At 54.2% G+C, this 18,038-nt stretch overlaps 1 protein-coding gene across 3 annotated transcripts in view; it reads left to right on the top strand.

Moving 5' to 3' along the window:
• Nucleotides 1–2,029: 2,029 nt before the first annotated feature.
• The window catches only part of LRRC20 (leucine rich repeat containing 20), a 71,485-nt gene continuing 55,476 nt past the window's right edge, over nucleotides 2,030–18,038 (top strand). For all 3 annotated transcript variants that reach the window (XM_070057788.1, XM_070057789.1, XM_008270009.4), the window contains exons 1-2: nucleotides 2,030–2,134; nucleotides 6,782–6,926. In XM_070057788.1, the coding sequence (XP_069913889.1) occupies nucleotides 6,845–6,926 (82 nt within the window). In that variant the 5' untranslated portion in view covers nucleotides 2,030–2,134; nucleotides 6,782–6,844. The remainder of the gene's footprint in view (nucleotides 2,135–6,781; nucleotides 6,927–18,038) is intronic.

Here is an 18,038-nt window from a genome sequence, read left to right as displayed (position 1 = left end):
TTTGGCCCCTCTTACACACATAGGCTAATGTCCACCTAGCTACCTAATTCAGTCGCTAACTACTGACCAAGCAGGCCGTCTCAGGAGCAGCAGATGCGCAGACCTTGCTCAGTGATGGGTGTAACCCAGGGAGTGCTCTGGAGAAGGGAACACAGTAGGAACAGAAGAGGCAGCGTTGGAGCTGGGGGTGGGGGAGTCTTGTCCACATGGAGTTGGAGGGCTTCTGAGGGAGGGGAATGAGCGAGGTAATGAGCCCCGCTGGGGCCATCAGTCAGGGGCACTTACTGAGCCTGTTGTGGGTGGCTCAGGTCTGCACAGGCAGGGGAGAAAAGATGCACGGGCGGAAGTTGCCCAGATGTGTAAGACTGGTTTAAGGGAATCAGAAGTAGCAGTGTCCACTTCATTAGAGCACCAAGCGTCTTGGCTCGGGTAGAGTGTGGCTCGGCTCATTTCTCTCTGATGCTTCTGGCAAGGATGGAGTGGTGATGAGGTTGTGAGAGGCCCCCATAGTTTTCCTGGGGAGCCACATGTAGCTGTTCATATGTCCTCTTGATGGTCACCCCTGGAGGGCAGGGTCTGTGTCTGTTTCATCTCAGTACACCTGAGACACAATGCCTTGCACCTACTTGGCATTCAATTCCATTTATGTTTTTTTTTTTTTTTTTTCTTTTCCCTCTCTGTAGTATTTGAGAGGGGCAGGGGGAGATAGCCTACCCACTGGTTCACTCCCCAGATACTCACAAGCAGACTGATGCTTAGAGCTGGGAACACAATCCAGAACTCCCACAGAGCTGGCAGGACCCCAGTTCCTTGAGCCATCACCTCTGCCTCCCAGAGGGCACCTCAGCAGGAAGCGAAGAGGCAGGAGTTGGAGGTGGGTATTGAACCCGGGTACTCTGATGTGGGATGTGTGCATCTTAACTGCTGGGCCAAACCCCTGCCCTGGCATTCAGTTTTCAGACTCACTTTGTGGATACTTCCCACACCACCCCTTTTGCCTGACATTTGCTTTGTGGGGCTACTGTAAGATTTTAAGCCACACTAAGTGACTTAAAACAACGTGTGTTCTCTCCAGTCCTAGAAGGCAGAGGTTCAGAATCCAGGAGTCGGCAGGACTGGTCTTTCTGGAATCTCGGGGGGTTGGGGGGAGAGCAGTTTCTTGCCTGCTCCGGGCTCCTTGCCCGACAGCCCTGGGCACTGCCACCTGAGCTCTGCCTCCCTCACCGCATGGCTTCTCCCCGCGTCTCTGTGTCCCTGCTTTTGCAAGAACATTGATTAGTGGTCTGCCCTAGTCTGATATGACCTTAACTAATTACACAATTCTGCCCATGATAGTCCACCAAGACTAAGGGACTGCGCTCCTTGCCCGGCTGCCTGAGAGGCAGTGTTCTCTAGGACTTCCCAGGCGTCCTACGTGCACCTGTTATCCAGCATGTGGCGCTTCTGTCCTCGGGTCACCGGAGGAGCTGGGCCTCCCCGCAGTACTGTACACGCCGTGAATTCTGCACGCCCTGCAGAAAAGGCAGGCCCTGCAGCCACTCCCTCTTCCTGCCGCGCCTGGGCCTGGGCGAGGCACACATTCCCCGCCGTCGTCCTCACGGGGACCCCAGGAGGGAGGGCTCCACTCGACTCCTACTTCAGGAAGGGCACCCCGGGCGTGAGAGGGCTGAGGTAACCGTGTAGCCAGAGATCGTCTCCAAAAGCCCGAACGCCGGGGGGAAAGTTCCCTAGTCCCAGCTCCGTGGTTTTCAAAGCGCCCACGATCTGGCTAATACCACGGCCTTGCCTCGAGCAAACCGCACCTGCAGCCTCGGCCCCTATCCCGAGACCGGAGGCTCCTCAGCGTCCGGCCGCAGGCCGCGGCACACAAAGCTCTTCCTCCCCGCCGACGGGCGCGCGCCGCTCCCGGGCGCGGTGTGTAGACTCGCGCTCTGATTGGCGGCGCGCGGTCCGGGAGCTACTCTTGCGCCCGCCCCGGCATCTGTCCTAGCGCCGTAATTGGCCGGGCGGCCGTGCGCGCAGAGCCCGCGGCCCCGCGCGCCCCGCCCCGCCGGCTGGGAACCCGCATGGGGCGCCGGCGGCGGCCGAGGGAGCGTGACTGGCGCTGCGCAGGGCGCTAGGAGGCATTGTCGCTGTAAGTGGAGCCGAAAGCGGCCCGGAACCGGGCCACACGTTTCGCGCCCCGCCAAGTAAACGTAGTCTGAGGTCAAGCGTTGTAGGGGCTGGGGGAGAGAGGGCGAAAACGTCCCGGCTTTGCAGTGTCCCCTCCCCTCCCCCAGGTCGCGCGGTGACAGAGCAGCGGCGCCGCGGGCCCCGGCGCGCGCCGGGCGCTGCCCGCCTCCTGCAGCGGGACCCTGATGGCTCCGGGGAGCCGGCTTCCATCCCTGCGGGAGGCGGCTTTGCTGGGAGAAGCTGCTGTGCATTTTTTCCCCCGGAGCGACATTTTGGGGTTTGCTTCCGCTTCGGGGAGCTGCGGACGCCTGTGCCGGAGCGTGTCCCCCGCCCTGGGCGACCCCCGGCTGTACTCCGCTCTCTGGCCGCGTGCACCAGGGCGAGTCTGCCCCTGGCCGGGCGGTGGCGTGCCGTCTTTGGGGCCGCTGTCGGAGAACGGCCGGATGCGGCCGGGGAGCATCCTCGAGCCCTGTGGTGCGGAGCCGCGGCGCTGGCGCTCCCGGGCAGGCTTCGTTCCCTGGCGTGGGAAAGGGGTCGGGTCTGTCCTGGAGCCGAGCGGGCTAGGGGCTGCCGGGGTCCTCCCGAAAGCCCTGCTCGGCTCGCGGCCCCGCGCGCCGGAGGCCCGGCCGGAGCCGGCGCTGGGGCAGCGCGCGCATGGCTCGCGGGGCTCGGGTTGCCGGCGGAGCGGCTGCCAGGTCTAAAGTTCCCCGCTGACCGCACCGGTAACTAAATATAGGAGCAGCTGCTGCGCACGGGGCGTCGCCACGGTTGCCCCGCAGAGATCTGCGGATAGGCTAACGTTTTTGCTGCTAAGGGCCGGAGTCAGGGAATTGTGCTTAGGGTTTAAGAAGCCACGCCTCCGCCTGCGTGGTGTGCAGGAGAACCCAGGTGGTGATCAGTGTCAGTCCCTCCCCGGCAGGACCGCTGTGTATTGCCGGCTTTCTGTGTGCACCTGTTCAGTCACCTGCTAGTGACTAGTCAGTGACCTGGTGTGGTTTGCAAAGTCCCTTGTCAACAGTCCTTTGTCAGCTACTTCTCAGAGCCACCCGGGGGGAAGGTGGTCTTGCCGTGTTCCTGATGGAGACAACTTTCCAAACCCCTGGGCTGCTGTTTCCTAAGGAGAAGCGGGAGGACAGACAGACAGCGCTCTGGCGGGATTCTAGCTCCTTTCTCCTGTGGGGGAGAGGAAGTGCTGGGGGAGGGGAGGGGCACTTCCCAGCCAGCCCCTGAGTGCGCTGGTTGTAGGCAGTGGACAGGCGTGTGTGTGTGTGTGTGTGTGTGTGTGTGCAGCGCATCTGTGCCCAGAGTATCCTCTGGACTAGAAAGGGCCTTTTCCTGGTGCATTGCTCCGAACTCATGTCTGTGTTCCTGACCCAAGATTTATATATGTGTTTGAAAGGAAGAGCTACAGAGAGGGGCGTAGGGTGGGGAAGAGAGCTTCCCCCGCAATGGTTCACTCCCCAGATGGCCGCCAGGAGCTGGGAGCCTGGAACTCCATGCCGGTCTCTCAAGTTGGTGCAGGGACCCAAGGACTCCGGCTGCCTTCTGCTGATGCTGCGTGGGGAGTGGAGCAGCCGTGTGAGATGGTTTTGGGGACTTTTGTTCGTGGGGGGCCCCCGAGGCACCACCTCCCCTCCTGCTGGCAGCCACTGGGATTGCAGGCATAGGACCCGGTTGAAAGGCGGGACACTTTGAAAGGGGACACTGCAAAGCCGGCACAGCTGGAGGGTTGGTAGGACCGGAAGGATGAAGGCACACTGGGTTCCTCCTCCCTGCTGTGAGGCCAGCGTTGCCCCAGAGCTTTTCTTTAGAAAGTTCTGCATCAGAATCACAGACCAGAGCTGCTCCTGTGTTTCTGCCCGCCCTCTTCATTGGTAGATCCTACTAGAGTGCAGTAAATGCTTATGCTTATTCCTGCTGACTGCCAGAGAGGGAAAGGAGGAGCGAGGTATGGGGGAAGGGGTCTGGCCTGGGAATCAAGAAGACCCTGTTCTTTGTCCATCTAACTGATTTGTGTCCCCTCTTGGGTCTTCAGAGTTCCTGTTCATAAAGAGGTCAGACTAGGTCACCAAGGTCCCAGCAGCAGGGCTGTGATTCAGGCCTGGGGAATTGCTCTCAGAGCAACATGGCAAACTGTCTGTCCTGCCCTGGCCTACCTTACACAGGTGGTGCCTACCCCCCCCCCCCGCCCCTGGCACTATTAGGCACTTGGATTTATGACCCTTTTGGATTTAGACAGTGTCTGCTATGCTAGTCATCTCCCAAATGATGTCTGTCAAGCAGCAGGAGCAGGAGCAAGGGTGCAGTGTGTGCTGTGAACTGTCCCCACCCAAGCTGCTCAGGGGCCCATGGGGAGGCAAGTGTATGCATACAGTTATATAGTGCGGTTTTATTTATTCGAAAGGCACAGGGATGGAGACGGAGACAGAGGTCTGCTATCTGCTTCTTTACTCCCCTGCATGCCTGCCACAGCCAGGCGTGAGCCAAGATTAAGCCGGGAGCTTGGAACACCACCCAGGTCTCCTGTATGGATGGCAGGGACCCAAGTACTTGAGCCATCACTGCTGCCTCCCAGGGTCTGTGTTAGCAGGAAGCTGGAGTCAGGAGCCAGGGCTGAGTAACAAACCCAGGCACTTTGGTGTGGGATGCAGGTGTCTCAACTCATGTCTCAAACGCTAGGCCAGATGCCCACACCGTGTATATTTTCAGACTCATAAACCACCCAATTGACTTATGCTGAGTCGTAAGTGATGCTGCAACTCAGAGGGAGGAGAGAACACTAAGGACTGGGGCAATCAGGGAAGACTTCCTAGAGGTGGAGAAATTGAAACTACTCATTCCTCAAAGATGACTGAGTTGTTTGTTCAGAGTCACACAGGCGTTACACTGAGAATAGTTGCTGGTGTCATGAGTACTGCTTTTTCTTCTCGACCAGTGTTTACTGAGTATGGACGTGTCCTGGGCCCCAAGCTTTACAGGTGCATATATTATGTTAGCGTATTAACTCTGTGAGGTGGGTGTTATTAGATCTTCTACTCAGATGAGGAAACTGAGGCTCAGAGAAGTTTAGAAATTCTCCTGATACTTCTTGGCTGGTTAATGGAAGGGTTGAGCACTTGGCCCATCTCCAACATCCTTTTCCCACTGTGCTATGTATCTCGAACCTTTGGCGTTAGCCTCTTTGGTGAAGTGCACTCTCAGGCTGATCTCATGCCCCCTGCCCTAAGCAGGTGGTGGCCATGGCCTTGGCCTGCTTGTACAGGTGAGTGCCTGGGACTTATCTTGGTGTCTGTAGCAGCCCCGGGCACCAACCCCACACTGCTCCTCTTCCTTTCACCTTCTTCTGCTTTTGGCCCTCAGAGCGAGTTCCCTGCAGCTCCTGAGATATCTGAGAAGCTGGGCTTGGGGTCCAAGGGCAAGGAAGGGCTCTGACCTTAGTCTCAAGTTCATGGCTGTCTCCGTGGGGTGTTGCTGCTGGTGGTGTGGGTGACTTGTGGGGAAGCAAGCACTGGGAGTGGGCGTTTGGTACAGCGGTTATGCTGCTGTTTGGGATGCCCACATCCCGTGTCATAGTGCCTGGGTTTGAATTCTGTCTCTGCTCTTGACTGTACCTTCCTGCTAATGCACACCCTGGGAGGCAGCAGGTGATGGCTCAAATAATTGGGTCCCTGCCACTCACATGGGGGCCCTGGATTGAGTTCCCATGTCTTGGCTTTGGCCTGGCCTAGCTCTGGCTGTTGTAGGCATTTGGGGAGTGAACTGGTGGATGAATTTCTCTCTCTGTCTGCCTGTCTTGATCCTGTCTCTCTGCTCTCAAATAAAGAAGTAGTGAGTACTAGATGTGGAGTTGAGGTGGCCTGAATATTGCTACCTACCTTGACCTTGGCCAGGCGATTTAGCTTTGCTGCTTCTTCTATAATGAAAGGGAGTTGGGGACATTTCCATGTGCTTACATCTTAGCTCCTTAAAATCGTGTTTTCCTTGCCTTTCTGAGAGTGATACAGTTCCCCTTCTCAAATCCCCACCACGTTGCTTGCTCCGAAGCTCAGCGTCCGGATGATAATGCGGCTGCGGTCAGGTTTGCAGGCTCCTACTATACCCCGCACGGGTGAAGAGAGTTCTTAGAGACCACCCTGCCTCGCTGGGAGCTCTCCCTGGCTCAGGAGGCTCCAAGTTGCCTTAGTGTCCTTGTCTGCTGCCTGCAGGAGGAGGCTGGCTGATGTGGGTGGGCTGGCCTTGTCCTGGGGATTTGTGGGCAGGAAGCTGGCTCTGAGGCTGTGGAGTGGAGCGACAGGTGTCCTTCCCCTGCAGGTGGCTGTGCCACGCCCATTCCCCCAAAACCATGCCTGTTCAGCCACACCTGAGTCCTCTTGCCTGCTTGGCCACTGGTTCAGGCCATGGCCCTGGAGCTAGTGAGGTCACACGTGTCAGTCATCCCAGGAAATGGGGAGCGCCCGGCCACCCCCGCCCTCTGAGAGGTAGATCAGTTCCTCCCAAGGCTGGGCTGGATGTGGCCTGTGCTGTGGGTCCCGAGAGAGGAGGTAAGTGGCAGCCTGCGTGCCTGGGGAGACTGCCAGGCAGGCACATCATAGCCCTGTATCTCCTCCAGGTGTGTACCCCGGCGTGAGCAGCAGACCAGCCTGGGGGCTGGCAGCAGGACGCCTGAGTCTGCATGCTGAAGAAGATGGGTGAGGCCGTGGCCAGAGTCGCCAGGAAGGTCAACGAGACAGTGGAGAGTGGCTCTGACACCCTGGGTGAGTGACGGCCGGACTGTGCTCCTGCCCCCTGAGGGCTCCTGGAGCCCGTGGAGCGAGGACCTAGGAAGAGTTAAAAGCTACGGCATCAGCATGTGCTGTGCCACGTCACGCCCGGGGCTTGCACTGTCATTGAGTGGACAGAGGGCCCCAGTGTGGCACCTGTTTCTTACTGGGGCTTGTGGTCAGAGAGGTCTGAGAAACACTGCCTGGCCCAGGACTGTCAGTGAACGTGAGTGCACAGCTGTCCTTGCCCCCGGGGACTGGCACCAGCTGGGGAGCCCCCTGCGTGCAGTCCTGTGCCAGGTGCCTCCTTTTGGGTGGTCACTGCTTCCCCACAGTGAGTGGCAGGTGTGGAGAGCCTTGGTTTTCAGATGAGGAGGAGGTGGAGGTGGATGCCTCCTGCCTGCCACACCAGAGCCTAGCATCGCGGCAGGCACTTTGTAAGCATGTGACGTTGTCACGAGCTGCACAGAGCTAGGGTGGAGGGGCCCTCCTCTAGGTGCAAACCAACATGGAGGATGTGGTTGGCTTAGAAGGGATATCTGTGAGCTGGTGGCCACAGGCCTTTAGTCGGAGCTCAGGGTACCAGTGCTGGGCCACACTGTGGCTGGGCTTCCCTGGAGGTTAAGGATCGCTAGCACTGGCCCTGAGGGGAGGCAGGCTTCGGCCCACAGCCTGGCCTGGATCCCTACTCTGCTGCCTGCCACCTGGCACCTAAGCGGGGCACTGAGCCTTCCTGAGCCTCGGTTCCTCCATCGCGTCTTCTTCATCAGGGAGATGAGGAGCCATCATCCCGTCTGTAAGGGATTGGCGTGCCGGTAGTGTGGTGAATGGCAGCTCTTTGATTTTTGCCGTCCTCAAAGGCTGCAGGTGGGGCTCAGGTCTCCCTTGCATAGTGCCTCCTCCGGGTGTCCTGCAGCCAGGCCACTGCTGGGCCTGCCTCCTTTGCCTTATCGTGGGAAGCTCAGTGCATGTGATGCATTCTGCCGCCGGTCACCTACTCCCACCCTAAATGTCACGCAGGGCGGTGCCACCCAGCCCAGACCTGACCAGGGTCAGGAGCAACAGGGGAGGGAGACCTGACTTCTGATGGGAGAGTGGGGCAGGTGTTGTCAAGCTTCTGTTTCAGGAGGAGTGGCGAGGAGGCAGGTACCCAGGCAGGGGTCGGTTGGCACCTGAATTGAGAGGGAGGGAAGGATGCTGCCCAGCCTGGAAGGCCTCGTTGAGGAGTCTGGACTCCAGCCTCAGTGGCCCTGGCACTGCCAACCAAGAAGCCTCACAGGGCAGCTGGGGTTCCTGTGAATGAGGGCACCTCGGCCCAGGTGAAGTGTGCGGGGCGGCTAGAGGCGGGTGCGTGCTGCATCAGCTTCTTGGCACTGCCTGGGGACCACAACCACTGAGGACCCCAAGTCAGACCAGTGGCCACTGGCTGAGTGTCCTCAGTGCCTGGCAAGAGAGCCTGGCTTTCTCCTTACTGTGCAGTCCGACGTGGGGGTGATCGTTGGTTATTGCCACGGTGTGGCTCTGTGAAGTCTTGTCAGCTTGAGAGCCTTTTGCCATGGTGGTCTTGGCCAAAGCTTGAGAGTTTCCTGTGGAGACGCTGGGCCTTCCAGGTTAGCAGTGAACCCTAGGGGACTTTTTAACCTTGACAGTGGCCAGAGAAGAAGCAAAATTTCAGACCAGACTGCTGTGGGTGCCTGCACTCCTGACCCTTGGAAAGTGGAGCTGACCAGGCTCATCTAGGCTAAGGAAGGGGTCTAAGCAGTCAGAATGTATTGAGCACCTGCTGTGTGCAAGGTGCTGAGGGGTTCCCAGAGACATGTGCAGTGGAGTCCTGGACCCGAGACCAGCCTACCACCAATGAGATGATCACTGAGCAGTGAGTGACACCCAGGCTCTGGCTAAGCTGTGTTGTGTGGACCTACAGATTGTATTCAGAAGTGGGAGACGTTGCTGGGTGTTGAAGTAATCCAGGAAGGCTCTCTGGAGGAGGTAGAAGTTAAATTGAGACTTGAAAGACAGGTGAAGTCACTCAATATGGTTCTCTTGTGAAACAGAAAAAAATCTGAAGCAACCTAAACATCCAGCATCAGAACATTATTTAAATAATTTTCTAAAAATATTTATTTATTTGTTTGAAAGAGTTACAGAGAGGCAGAGGCAGAAGCAGGGAGAGAGAGGGAGAGATGTTCCATCTACTGGTTCACTCCCCAGATGGCTGCGATGGTTGGAGCTGGGCTGATCTGAAACCAGGAGCTAGGAGCCTCCGCTGGGTCTCCCACACAGGTGCAGGGGCCCAAGGGTTTGGGCCATCTTCTACTGCTTTCCCAGGGCATCGTAGAGAGCTGGATTGGAAGTGGAGCAGCCGGAACTGAAACTGGTGCCCATATGGGTTGTCAGCACTGCAGGCGGTAGCTTTACCTGCTACGCCACAGCGCTGGCCCCTTAAATAAATTTGTTACAGCTACATACAGTGCTGTGTGTACAGCTGTTAGCAGTGGTATGCAGCAGTTCACATCACATGCTTCAGTAAAGACTGGCACATTCTCACATATAACATGAGCTGGCAAAAAGGGTCCCAAACCGTGTGTCTTGTAACACACCAGTTAGGTTCAGTAAGTGTAAATACAAAGGAAGGAAAATAGGAGGAAATCAAGCAAGATGCCAATGGGAGCTGGAAAATTCTGTTCTGTATTTTCTGTATGTTCTGTGGTGAGTATGTTGCTCTTCAAACAGGAGAAGAAGCGATTCTAGGGAAAGAACCCCTTGCCACTACAGAAGGTAGAAATAAACAGAACCAACTCCAGCCGCTGTGCAGGCAGCCCGTTCCCTAAGCCCCTGCCCCTGGAGTGGTGCAGGTTTCCCTGGCTTGCTCCTCTTTGCGGGGTTCCCTCCACCCCACCGTGTGTGCAGCCAGGCAGCAAGGCTGCTCCAGGGCTGCAGATGTGTTGCTGCAAGGTAGAAGACCCCTGCAGAGATGGGCTGGGAGGAGCTTAATTATAGGTTGGCTCCCACCTCACTCAGGAGGTGACCTGGTGAGTGCTCCGCAGTGCATGCCAGAGCCAGAGCTGGAGCCACGCCGGGCTTGCTGCTCCTGCAACCTGAGCTGTGGGTCCCAACCCTTTCCCCTACTCCCATTCTGTTCTCTCTCAGGAAGTGGGCTCCTTCCCATCTCCCCCCTGGCAGGCCCTCTGCTGGAGTTGAAGCCGCTTCCCTCCCAGCCGCTCACCCCTCCTTAGATTCCCTCCCTTCTCTCCTCTCCTCCCTGCAGCCCCTGTCTCCCCAAGTCAGCACATTGTGAGTGTAGAGCCTCCTGCCTGTCTGGCTTCTGCGGGTCCCTGACCCTCAGCCGCCCTGAGCCAGCAGACTGAGGCCAGGCTGCTGTGTAGCTGTCTCCCTTCCAGCCAGAGGTGCCCAGATCCTCTCTGCACTTTGGAGGTGACTTGTGTGATCAGACTGCACATGAGTGGGGCTTGGAAAGGCTGGGAGCACACAGGAAGGGAGGGCGGGGTAGCTGGGATGCAGGCATTGGCACAGTGGGACACAGGAGAGACTGCTGTGGACAGGGCCTTTAAATCCGAGCCCCCGGGGGCCCCGGGCCATCATACCAGGAGCATCAGGGCTGCCTGCTGTTCTGTCTTTCAAACTCCTGTCTATTTCTGACCTCTTGGACTTGCTGCTATCAAATACCAAGCGGTGTTGTAAACACATTGCTGGTTTTGGCTCATTTGATCCTCATGACAACCCTGTGACAGAGTGACGTTGACATCCCTGTTTTACAGTTGAAGAAACAAAGATGCAAAGTGCTCTCTGTCCAGCATTTCTGTGATGTATTCCAGCTGTCCCCTCTGCCTCTGTTGTTGCCTTTGAGGTGGGAGTGTTCCTGGTTTATGGGCCCTGGCGCTAGGCTGAGTGTGTGACTTACAGGTGCAGAGCGTGGGAGAGGAAGATGACAGCTACGTGACCTGAGCACTCGAAGCTCCCTCCTCCTGCCCCAATGCTGGCCCCCCTCTGGTGCTTTCATGGAACCAGAGTTGGCCTGTTCTGTTCCCTGTAAAGGAGGAAACTAGTCAGAGGCTTGTACCTACCCTCATATCAGTGTCATTGACAGGACATGTCAGGTGGTGATGAGGAGGGGGCAATGCCCCCCTGTCTGCTCCCGTGTTACACGTGTGCCTGGAACAGTCAGTCCTGCCCTCCTGTGGGGTGGCAGCCGAACTGTGGGTCCTGGCACTGGCAGGGGCTCTGTGCCAGAGCTTTGCAGATAGAATCTCTGAGGGTGGGGTCAGGTGGTCTGCATCTCAGCAAGCCTCACACATCATTCATCCACACCTTGAACCTGCTTCCAGGTGGCCCCGTGTGACCATGGATTCAACCACCTGCAGACTCAATCAGGCTTTTTTTTTTTAATATTTATTTATTTATTTGACAGAGTTACAGAGAAAGAGAGAGAGAGAGAGAGAGAGAGATCATCCATCCATCCACTGTTTCACTCTCCAGATGGCTCCAGCTGGTGCTCATGGGATGCTGGTGTTGCAGGGTGGTGGCTGAACCACTGTGCCACAAAGCCGGCCCCTATATATTATCTTATAGGTATATAATGGTATTGTCTCATGTTGGCTTTTTAAAAAATTATTTATTTGAAAGGCAGAGAGATGGAGATAGACAGAAATCTGCATCCATGGGTTCATTTCTCAAATGCCCATAAACAACTGGGGCTGGGCCAGGATGAAGCCAGGAGCCAGGAACTTAATTTGAGTCTCTCATATACGGGTGACAGGAATTCAGCTACTTGAGCCATCACCTGCTGCGTCCCATGGTGCACTTGATTAGGACACTGGAATTGGAAGTAGAGCTGGGACTTGAACCTAGGTGCTCTACAAGGCATGCAGGCATCCCAAGTCGGATGTGCCAAATGTACCAAATATCTGCCCTTCATTTTGGTTTTAATTTACAGTTTTCTAACCAGTTATGTTGAACGTCATGTGCTTACTGGATATACATCTGCCTTTGATGAAATGTTTATTCAAATCTTTTACCTGTGGGGGCCTTAGCTGTGGTAGATGGTAAAGATGCTGCCTGCCGTGCTAACATTCCATACAGTCACTGGTTCAAGTCCCAGCTGCTTGACTTCTGGTCCAGCTCCCTGCTAATCCATCTGGGAAAACAGCAAAAGCTGGCCCAAGTATTTGGGCCCTTGAACCATGTGGGAGACATGGATGCAGCTCCTGGCTCCTGGCTTTGAAGGCCTGGCCAAGCTCTGGCTGTTGCAGGCATTTGGGGAGTGAATCAGCAGATGGAAGATCTCTGTGTCTGCCTCTGCCTCTCTCTCTCTCTCTGTAACTCTGCCTTTCAAATCAATAAACCTTTTTTAAAAATCTTTTGCCTATTTAAAATGATTGGATTTTCTTATTGAGTTTTGTATGTCTTCCTGTGTTCTGGATGCAAGGTCTTCATCATATGGTGTCTTGCTAGTGGGCACTCCAGCCTGTGTCTTGACTTTTCATCCTCTTAGCAATGTCTTTTGAGGGCAGCTGCTTTTTGTCTTGATAAAGTCCACTGTTTTCTTTCATAGCTGGTACTTTGTCTAACTCGTGCCCACCACAGCCTCCTCCTGTCAGAAGCCTTGGGGTGTTAGTTAAACATGCAGATGTATGGCTCCTTTCTAAAGCTTTTAGAGTAGAAATTCAGGGGCTGGCATGTGTTGCAGTGGGTTAAGCCCCAACTTGCTGCTGGCATCTCATAGGAATGCCATTTGGGGGGCTGGAGCTGTGGCACAGCAGGTTGACACCCTGACCTATAGCACTGGCATCCCATGTGGGTGCCTGTTTGAGACCTGGCTGTTCCATTTCTGATCCAGCTCTCTGCTATGGCCTGGGAAAGCAGTGGAGGATGGCCTGAGTGCTTGGGCCCCTGCACCCAGGGGAGGCTCAGGGGAGGCTCCTGGCTCCTGGCTTCAGATTAGCACAGCTCCAGCCATTGCGGCCTATTGGGGATGGGCCAATGGATGGAGGACCCCCCTCTCTCTGCCTCTCCTCTCTCTGTGTAACTCTGACTTTCAAATAAATAAATAAATCTTAAAAAAAAAAAAAAAGGAACACCAGTTGGCATTCTGGCTGCCCCACTTCTGATCCAGCTCCCTGGGAATGAGCCTGGGAAAGCAGAAGGTGACCTCCACCCACATGGGAGACCTGGGTGGAATTCCAGGTTCTTGACTTTGTCCTGGCCCAGCCCTGGCTGTGGCTGCCATCTGGGGAGTAAACCAGATACAGGTCTCTCTTTCTCTGTCTCTCTGTCCGTCTTTCTGTATAACTCTGCCTTTCAAATATATATGTGAATGAATACATATATACACGTATACATATACATATATAGTACGCTGTGTATTTTTAGAAAGTAGAACCGCAGGGGGAGGGCAGTGATCTGCATTTTGACATGAACCTTTTTGCTTTCCCCCGCCTGGAGTTCTGGGAGTCACTGCTTGTTGTTTACAGTTCGGCGCTTTCTTCTCCTGATGGCTTAAGGTGGGGGTGTGCTGGGCAGAGCCATTGCTGGGGCAGACCTTGAACCTACTCAGGTTCAACCTGAGCCTCTGGACTGGCAGCTGCGACTCAGAGAAGGCACCTGTCTGCCTACCTCCTCCCCTGCTCCCAGGCTCACTTGGCTTCTTCCGTCCTCACCAGCAGGTGGCACCCTGTCACCGGCTGAGCAGGACCTGGCCAGGCTGTTTCTGGGTGCTAGGTCCTGACTGGGGTTTCCATTCCTGGCCAGCTCACTGCCTCTACTATATTTCTGTTTGACATCTACGAGGATGTGATCTCACAGTCCCTGTCTTAAACTAGGGCAGCCTTCATCCACTTTTCTCTGTTAAAAAAGTATGTGCATGTAAGAAAGTGCATGAAACCACATGGCACAGTGCAGACACCTACCTGAGTTATGTGCAATAGAAGTACTTATATACGGGGCCAGCGCTGTGGTACAATAGGTTATTCCTCCACCTGCGGCACCGGCATCTCATATGGGTGCTGGTTCTAGTCCCGGCTGCTTCTTTTCCGATCCTGCTCTCTGCTGTAGCCTGGGAAAGCAGTAGAAGATGGCCCAAATGCTTGGGCCCCTGCACCCAGCTCCTGGCTTTAGATTGGCTCAGCTTTGGCCATTACAGCCATTTGGGGAGTGAACCAGCAGATGGAAGACCTTTCTATCTCCCTCTCACTGTCTGTAACTCTACCTCTCAAATAAATAAAAGAAAAAAAAGTGTTTGTATAGCTCCCATCTAGTTCTACACAAAGAATGCTCTTAGAATCCCTGGGAGCCTCCTCCAGCCCCAGCAGGCGTCAGAATCCCAGCCCTTTTAGCTTTAGCATTGCCACCTGTGCCTGTGCCTCTGAACAAGAGAGCTGAGTTTGCTTTGTTTTTACACTTTTTATGCATGAATTAAAAATATGTAATCTGCGGGGGCTGGCGCTGTGGTGAAGTAGGTTAAAGCTCTGTCCTGAAGTGCCGGCATCCCATATGGGTGCCGGTTCTAGTCCAGGCTGCTCCACTTCTGATCCAGCTCTCTGCTATGGCCTGGGAAAGCAGTAGAAGACGGTCCAAGTCCTTGGGCCCCTGCACCCACTGGAAGAAGCTCCTGGCTCCTGGCTTCGGATCTGTGCAGCTCCAGCCTTGCGGCCATCTGGGGAGTGAACCAGCGGATAGAAGACCTCTCTCTCTGTAACTCTGTCTTTCAAATAAATAAAATAAATCTTTAAAAAATATGTAATTTTTAGTTGACATGTAGTAATTGTCGATTTATAGGGCACAGTGTGACAGTTCAATGCTTAGATCTCATGTGTACTGATCCCCAGGCATGTTTATCACCTCAGACATCTGTCATTTCTTTGCATCACAACTGTTTGACAATCTCTTCTGGCTTATGCATGAATTTTTTTCTTTTTTTAAGATTTATTTTATTTATTCGAAAGTCAGAGAGAGAGAGAGAGAGAGAGATCTTCCATCCATTGGTTAACTCTCCAAATGGTTGCAATGGCTAGAGCTGGGCCAGACTAAAGCCAGGAGCTTCATCTGGGTCTTCCACGTGTGTGCAGGGGCCCAAGCACTTGAACCATTCTCCACTGCTTTCCCAGGCCAATAGCAGGGAGCTGGATCAGAAGTGGAATAGCCGGGACTTAAACCAGCGCTCATGTGGGATGCCAGTATTGCAGGCAGCAGCTTTAGCCACTATGCCACAATGCCGGCCTCTGGATTTTTTTTTCTTAAAAAAATATTTATTTGAAAGATGGAGTGATACAGAGGGACACAGAAGGAGATTTTTCCATCTGCTGATTCATACCCCAAATGGCCAGAACAGCTAGGGTTGGGCCAGGCTGGTGGCAGGGACTCAAGTACTCAAGCCATCACCAGCTGCTTCCCAGGCACTTTAGAAGGGATCTGGGACTCTGACTGGCATTCCTATATAGGATGCCAGCATCCCAAGCTGTGGCTTATGTATGTCCTTTATGTATAGGTTTATTTTATTTTAAGATTTATTTATTTATTTGAAAGTCAAAGTTACACAGAGAGAGAAAGAGAGGCAGAAAGAGAGGTCTTCCATCTACTGGTTCACTCCCCAATTGGCTGCAACAGCTGGAGCTACATGGGTCTGAAGCCAGCAGCCAGGAGCTTCCTCTGGGTCTCCTACTTGGGTACAGGGGCCCAAGGACCTGAGCCATCTTCTGTTGCTTCTCCAGGCCATAGCAGAGAGCTGGACCAGCAGTGGAGCAACCAGGTCTCGAACTGGTGCCCAGACGGGGGCTTTACCCGCTGTGCCACAGCATCCGTCCCTATGCATGGGTTTATAACATGTAAATCTTTGCTGTGATTCACTGTTCAGCTTTATGAATGTGAGAATCTTCCATGTGTGACCATGGTTTGTTCTTTGTCATCATTGTGTAATATTCTGCTACATGGCTAAACCCCCAACTTGTTGATTCATGACACTGTTTGTGGACATGCAGAGCTGTCCCGGCAGTGCTGCCACGGCCCTTCCAGCAGGTGTCCCTGGTGCACATGTGCACCTGCTCCTCTAAGGAGATACCCAGGCTGTGGGGATCCTCTTGGTATCCTCCAGGGAAAGTGTCCTTTGGATTGGCCTGGCTGTGAGCTGGTTGTGGCACAGGGGCTAGGTAGGGAGAGCCGGCAGGTAGCAGATGCCCAGGGCACCTGTGGACCACCGGTCCATGTCGGGTGAGACCTGTGGGTAGCAGGAGGAGCCTGGCCTGACTTGAGTCAGCTCAGCCAGGGATTTGCTGAGTGACCTTGGCAGTTGCTTCACATGTCTCTGGCTCAACCTATGTATCTGCCAAATAGGGTATTGGAGGTTGGCCCTTCAGGGCCGCTCTGGTTACAGACAGCACCTGGCCTTTGGGTTCTGGGAGAGCAGGCTGGAGGTCTGGCAGTGGCGCAGAGGTTGTTCATAAACAGCTGTGGGGGGATCAGGAGGTTGTGTAACTGACAGGTGTGCCAGGGCGGAGAGAGGAGAGTGGGTGAGACCCGGGTGGGAGGGTGTTATCAGAGGTGAATATCCAGCTAGGCGGGGGCATCAGGAGGCTTTCAGGTGGCCAGACAGCTTCATAGAAGCAAGCTGGCCTAGTGTGCAGCTGGTGCCGGTGGAGCCTGGACCTGGGGCTGCCTTCTTGTCTCCCAAGTGAGTGATCAGCGTCAGCCCTTGTGGGGTGCCCATGGGGCTCTGACTGCTCCTGAACTGGCCCCAAGAACTCTCATACATTTCACACCATCCTCATCACTCAGTCTTGAATGGCAGCTGCTATCAACAGCCCCTAATTTTTTTTAAAAAAGATTTTATTTATTTATTTGAGAGTTAGAATTACAGCCAATGAGAGGGAGAGACAGAAAGTTCTTCCATCCGCTGGTTCACTCCCCAAATGGCCACAACGGCCAGAGCTGTGCTAATCTGAAGCCAGGAGCCAGGACCTTTTTCTAGGCCTCCCATAAGGGTGCAGAGGCCCAAGGACTTGGGCCTTCTTCTTCTTCTTCTTTTTTTTTTTTTTTAGAAATCTTTTATTTAATAAATATAATGTATATCTTTTGGACTATAGTTGTTCTTCCCCCGTACCCGCCCTCCCACCCCTAACTGTCCCACCTCCTACTCCTCCCAACCCATTCTTCATTAAGATTCATTTTTAATTATTTTTATATACAGAAAATCAACTCTCTGCTAAGTAAAGATTTCAATAGTTTGCACCCACACAGGCACACAAAGTATAAAGTATTGTTTGAAGACTAGTTTTCCTGTTAATTATCATACTACAACACATTAAGGACAGAGATCCTACATGGTAAGTGCACAGTGACTCCTATTGTTGATTTAATAATTGAGACTCTTATTTATGATGTCAGTGATCACCTGAGGCTCTTGTCATGAGCTGCAAAGGCTATGAAAGCCTCTTGAGTCCACAAACTCCAACCTTATTTTGACAAGGCCATAATCAAAGTGGAACGTCTCTCCTCCCATCAGAGAAAGGTACCTCCTTCTTTGATGACCCCTTCTTTCCACCGGGATCTCACTCACAGATACCTTTCATTTAGGTCATTTTTTTGCCACAGTTCCTTGGCTTTCCATGTCTGAAATACTTTCATGGGCTTTTTAGCCAGACCTGAATGCCTTAAGGGCTGATTCTGAGGCCAGATTGCTGTTTTGGGCATTTGTTATTCTATGAGTTTGCTGTGTGGCCTGTTTCCCATGATGGATTATTCTTTCCTTTTTAATTATATCTATTATTATTAGCAGACACTAGTCTTTTTTTTTTTTTTTTTTTTTGACAGGCAGAGTGGACAGTGGGAGAGACAGAGAGAAAGGTCTTCCTTTTTGCCATTGGTTCATCCTCCAATGGCTGCTGTGGCCGGCGCGCTGCAGCCTGCGCATTGTGCTGATCCGAAGCCAGGAGCCAGGTACTTATCCTGGTCTCCCATGGGGTGCAGGGCCCAAGCACTTGGGCCATCCTCCACTGTACTCCCTGGCCACAGCAGAGAGCTGGCCTGGAAGAGGGGCAACCGGGACAGAATCCGGTGCCCCGACTGTGACTAGAACCCGGTGTGCCGGCGCTGCAA

Source organism: Oryctolagus cuniculus, chromosome 15, assembly GCF_964237555.1.
Source record: "Oryctolagus cuniculus chromosome 15, mOryCun1.1, whole genome shotgun sequence".
Classification (NCBI taxonomy): Eukaryota; Metazoa; Chordata; class Mammalia; order Lagomorpha; family Leporidae; genus Oryctolagus; species Oryctolagus cuniculus.
This window is presented reverse-complemented; position numbering and strand designations above follow the sequence as displayed.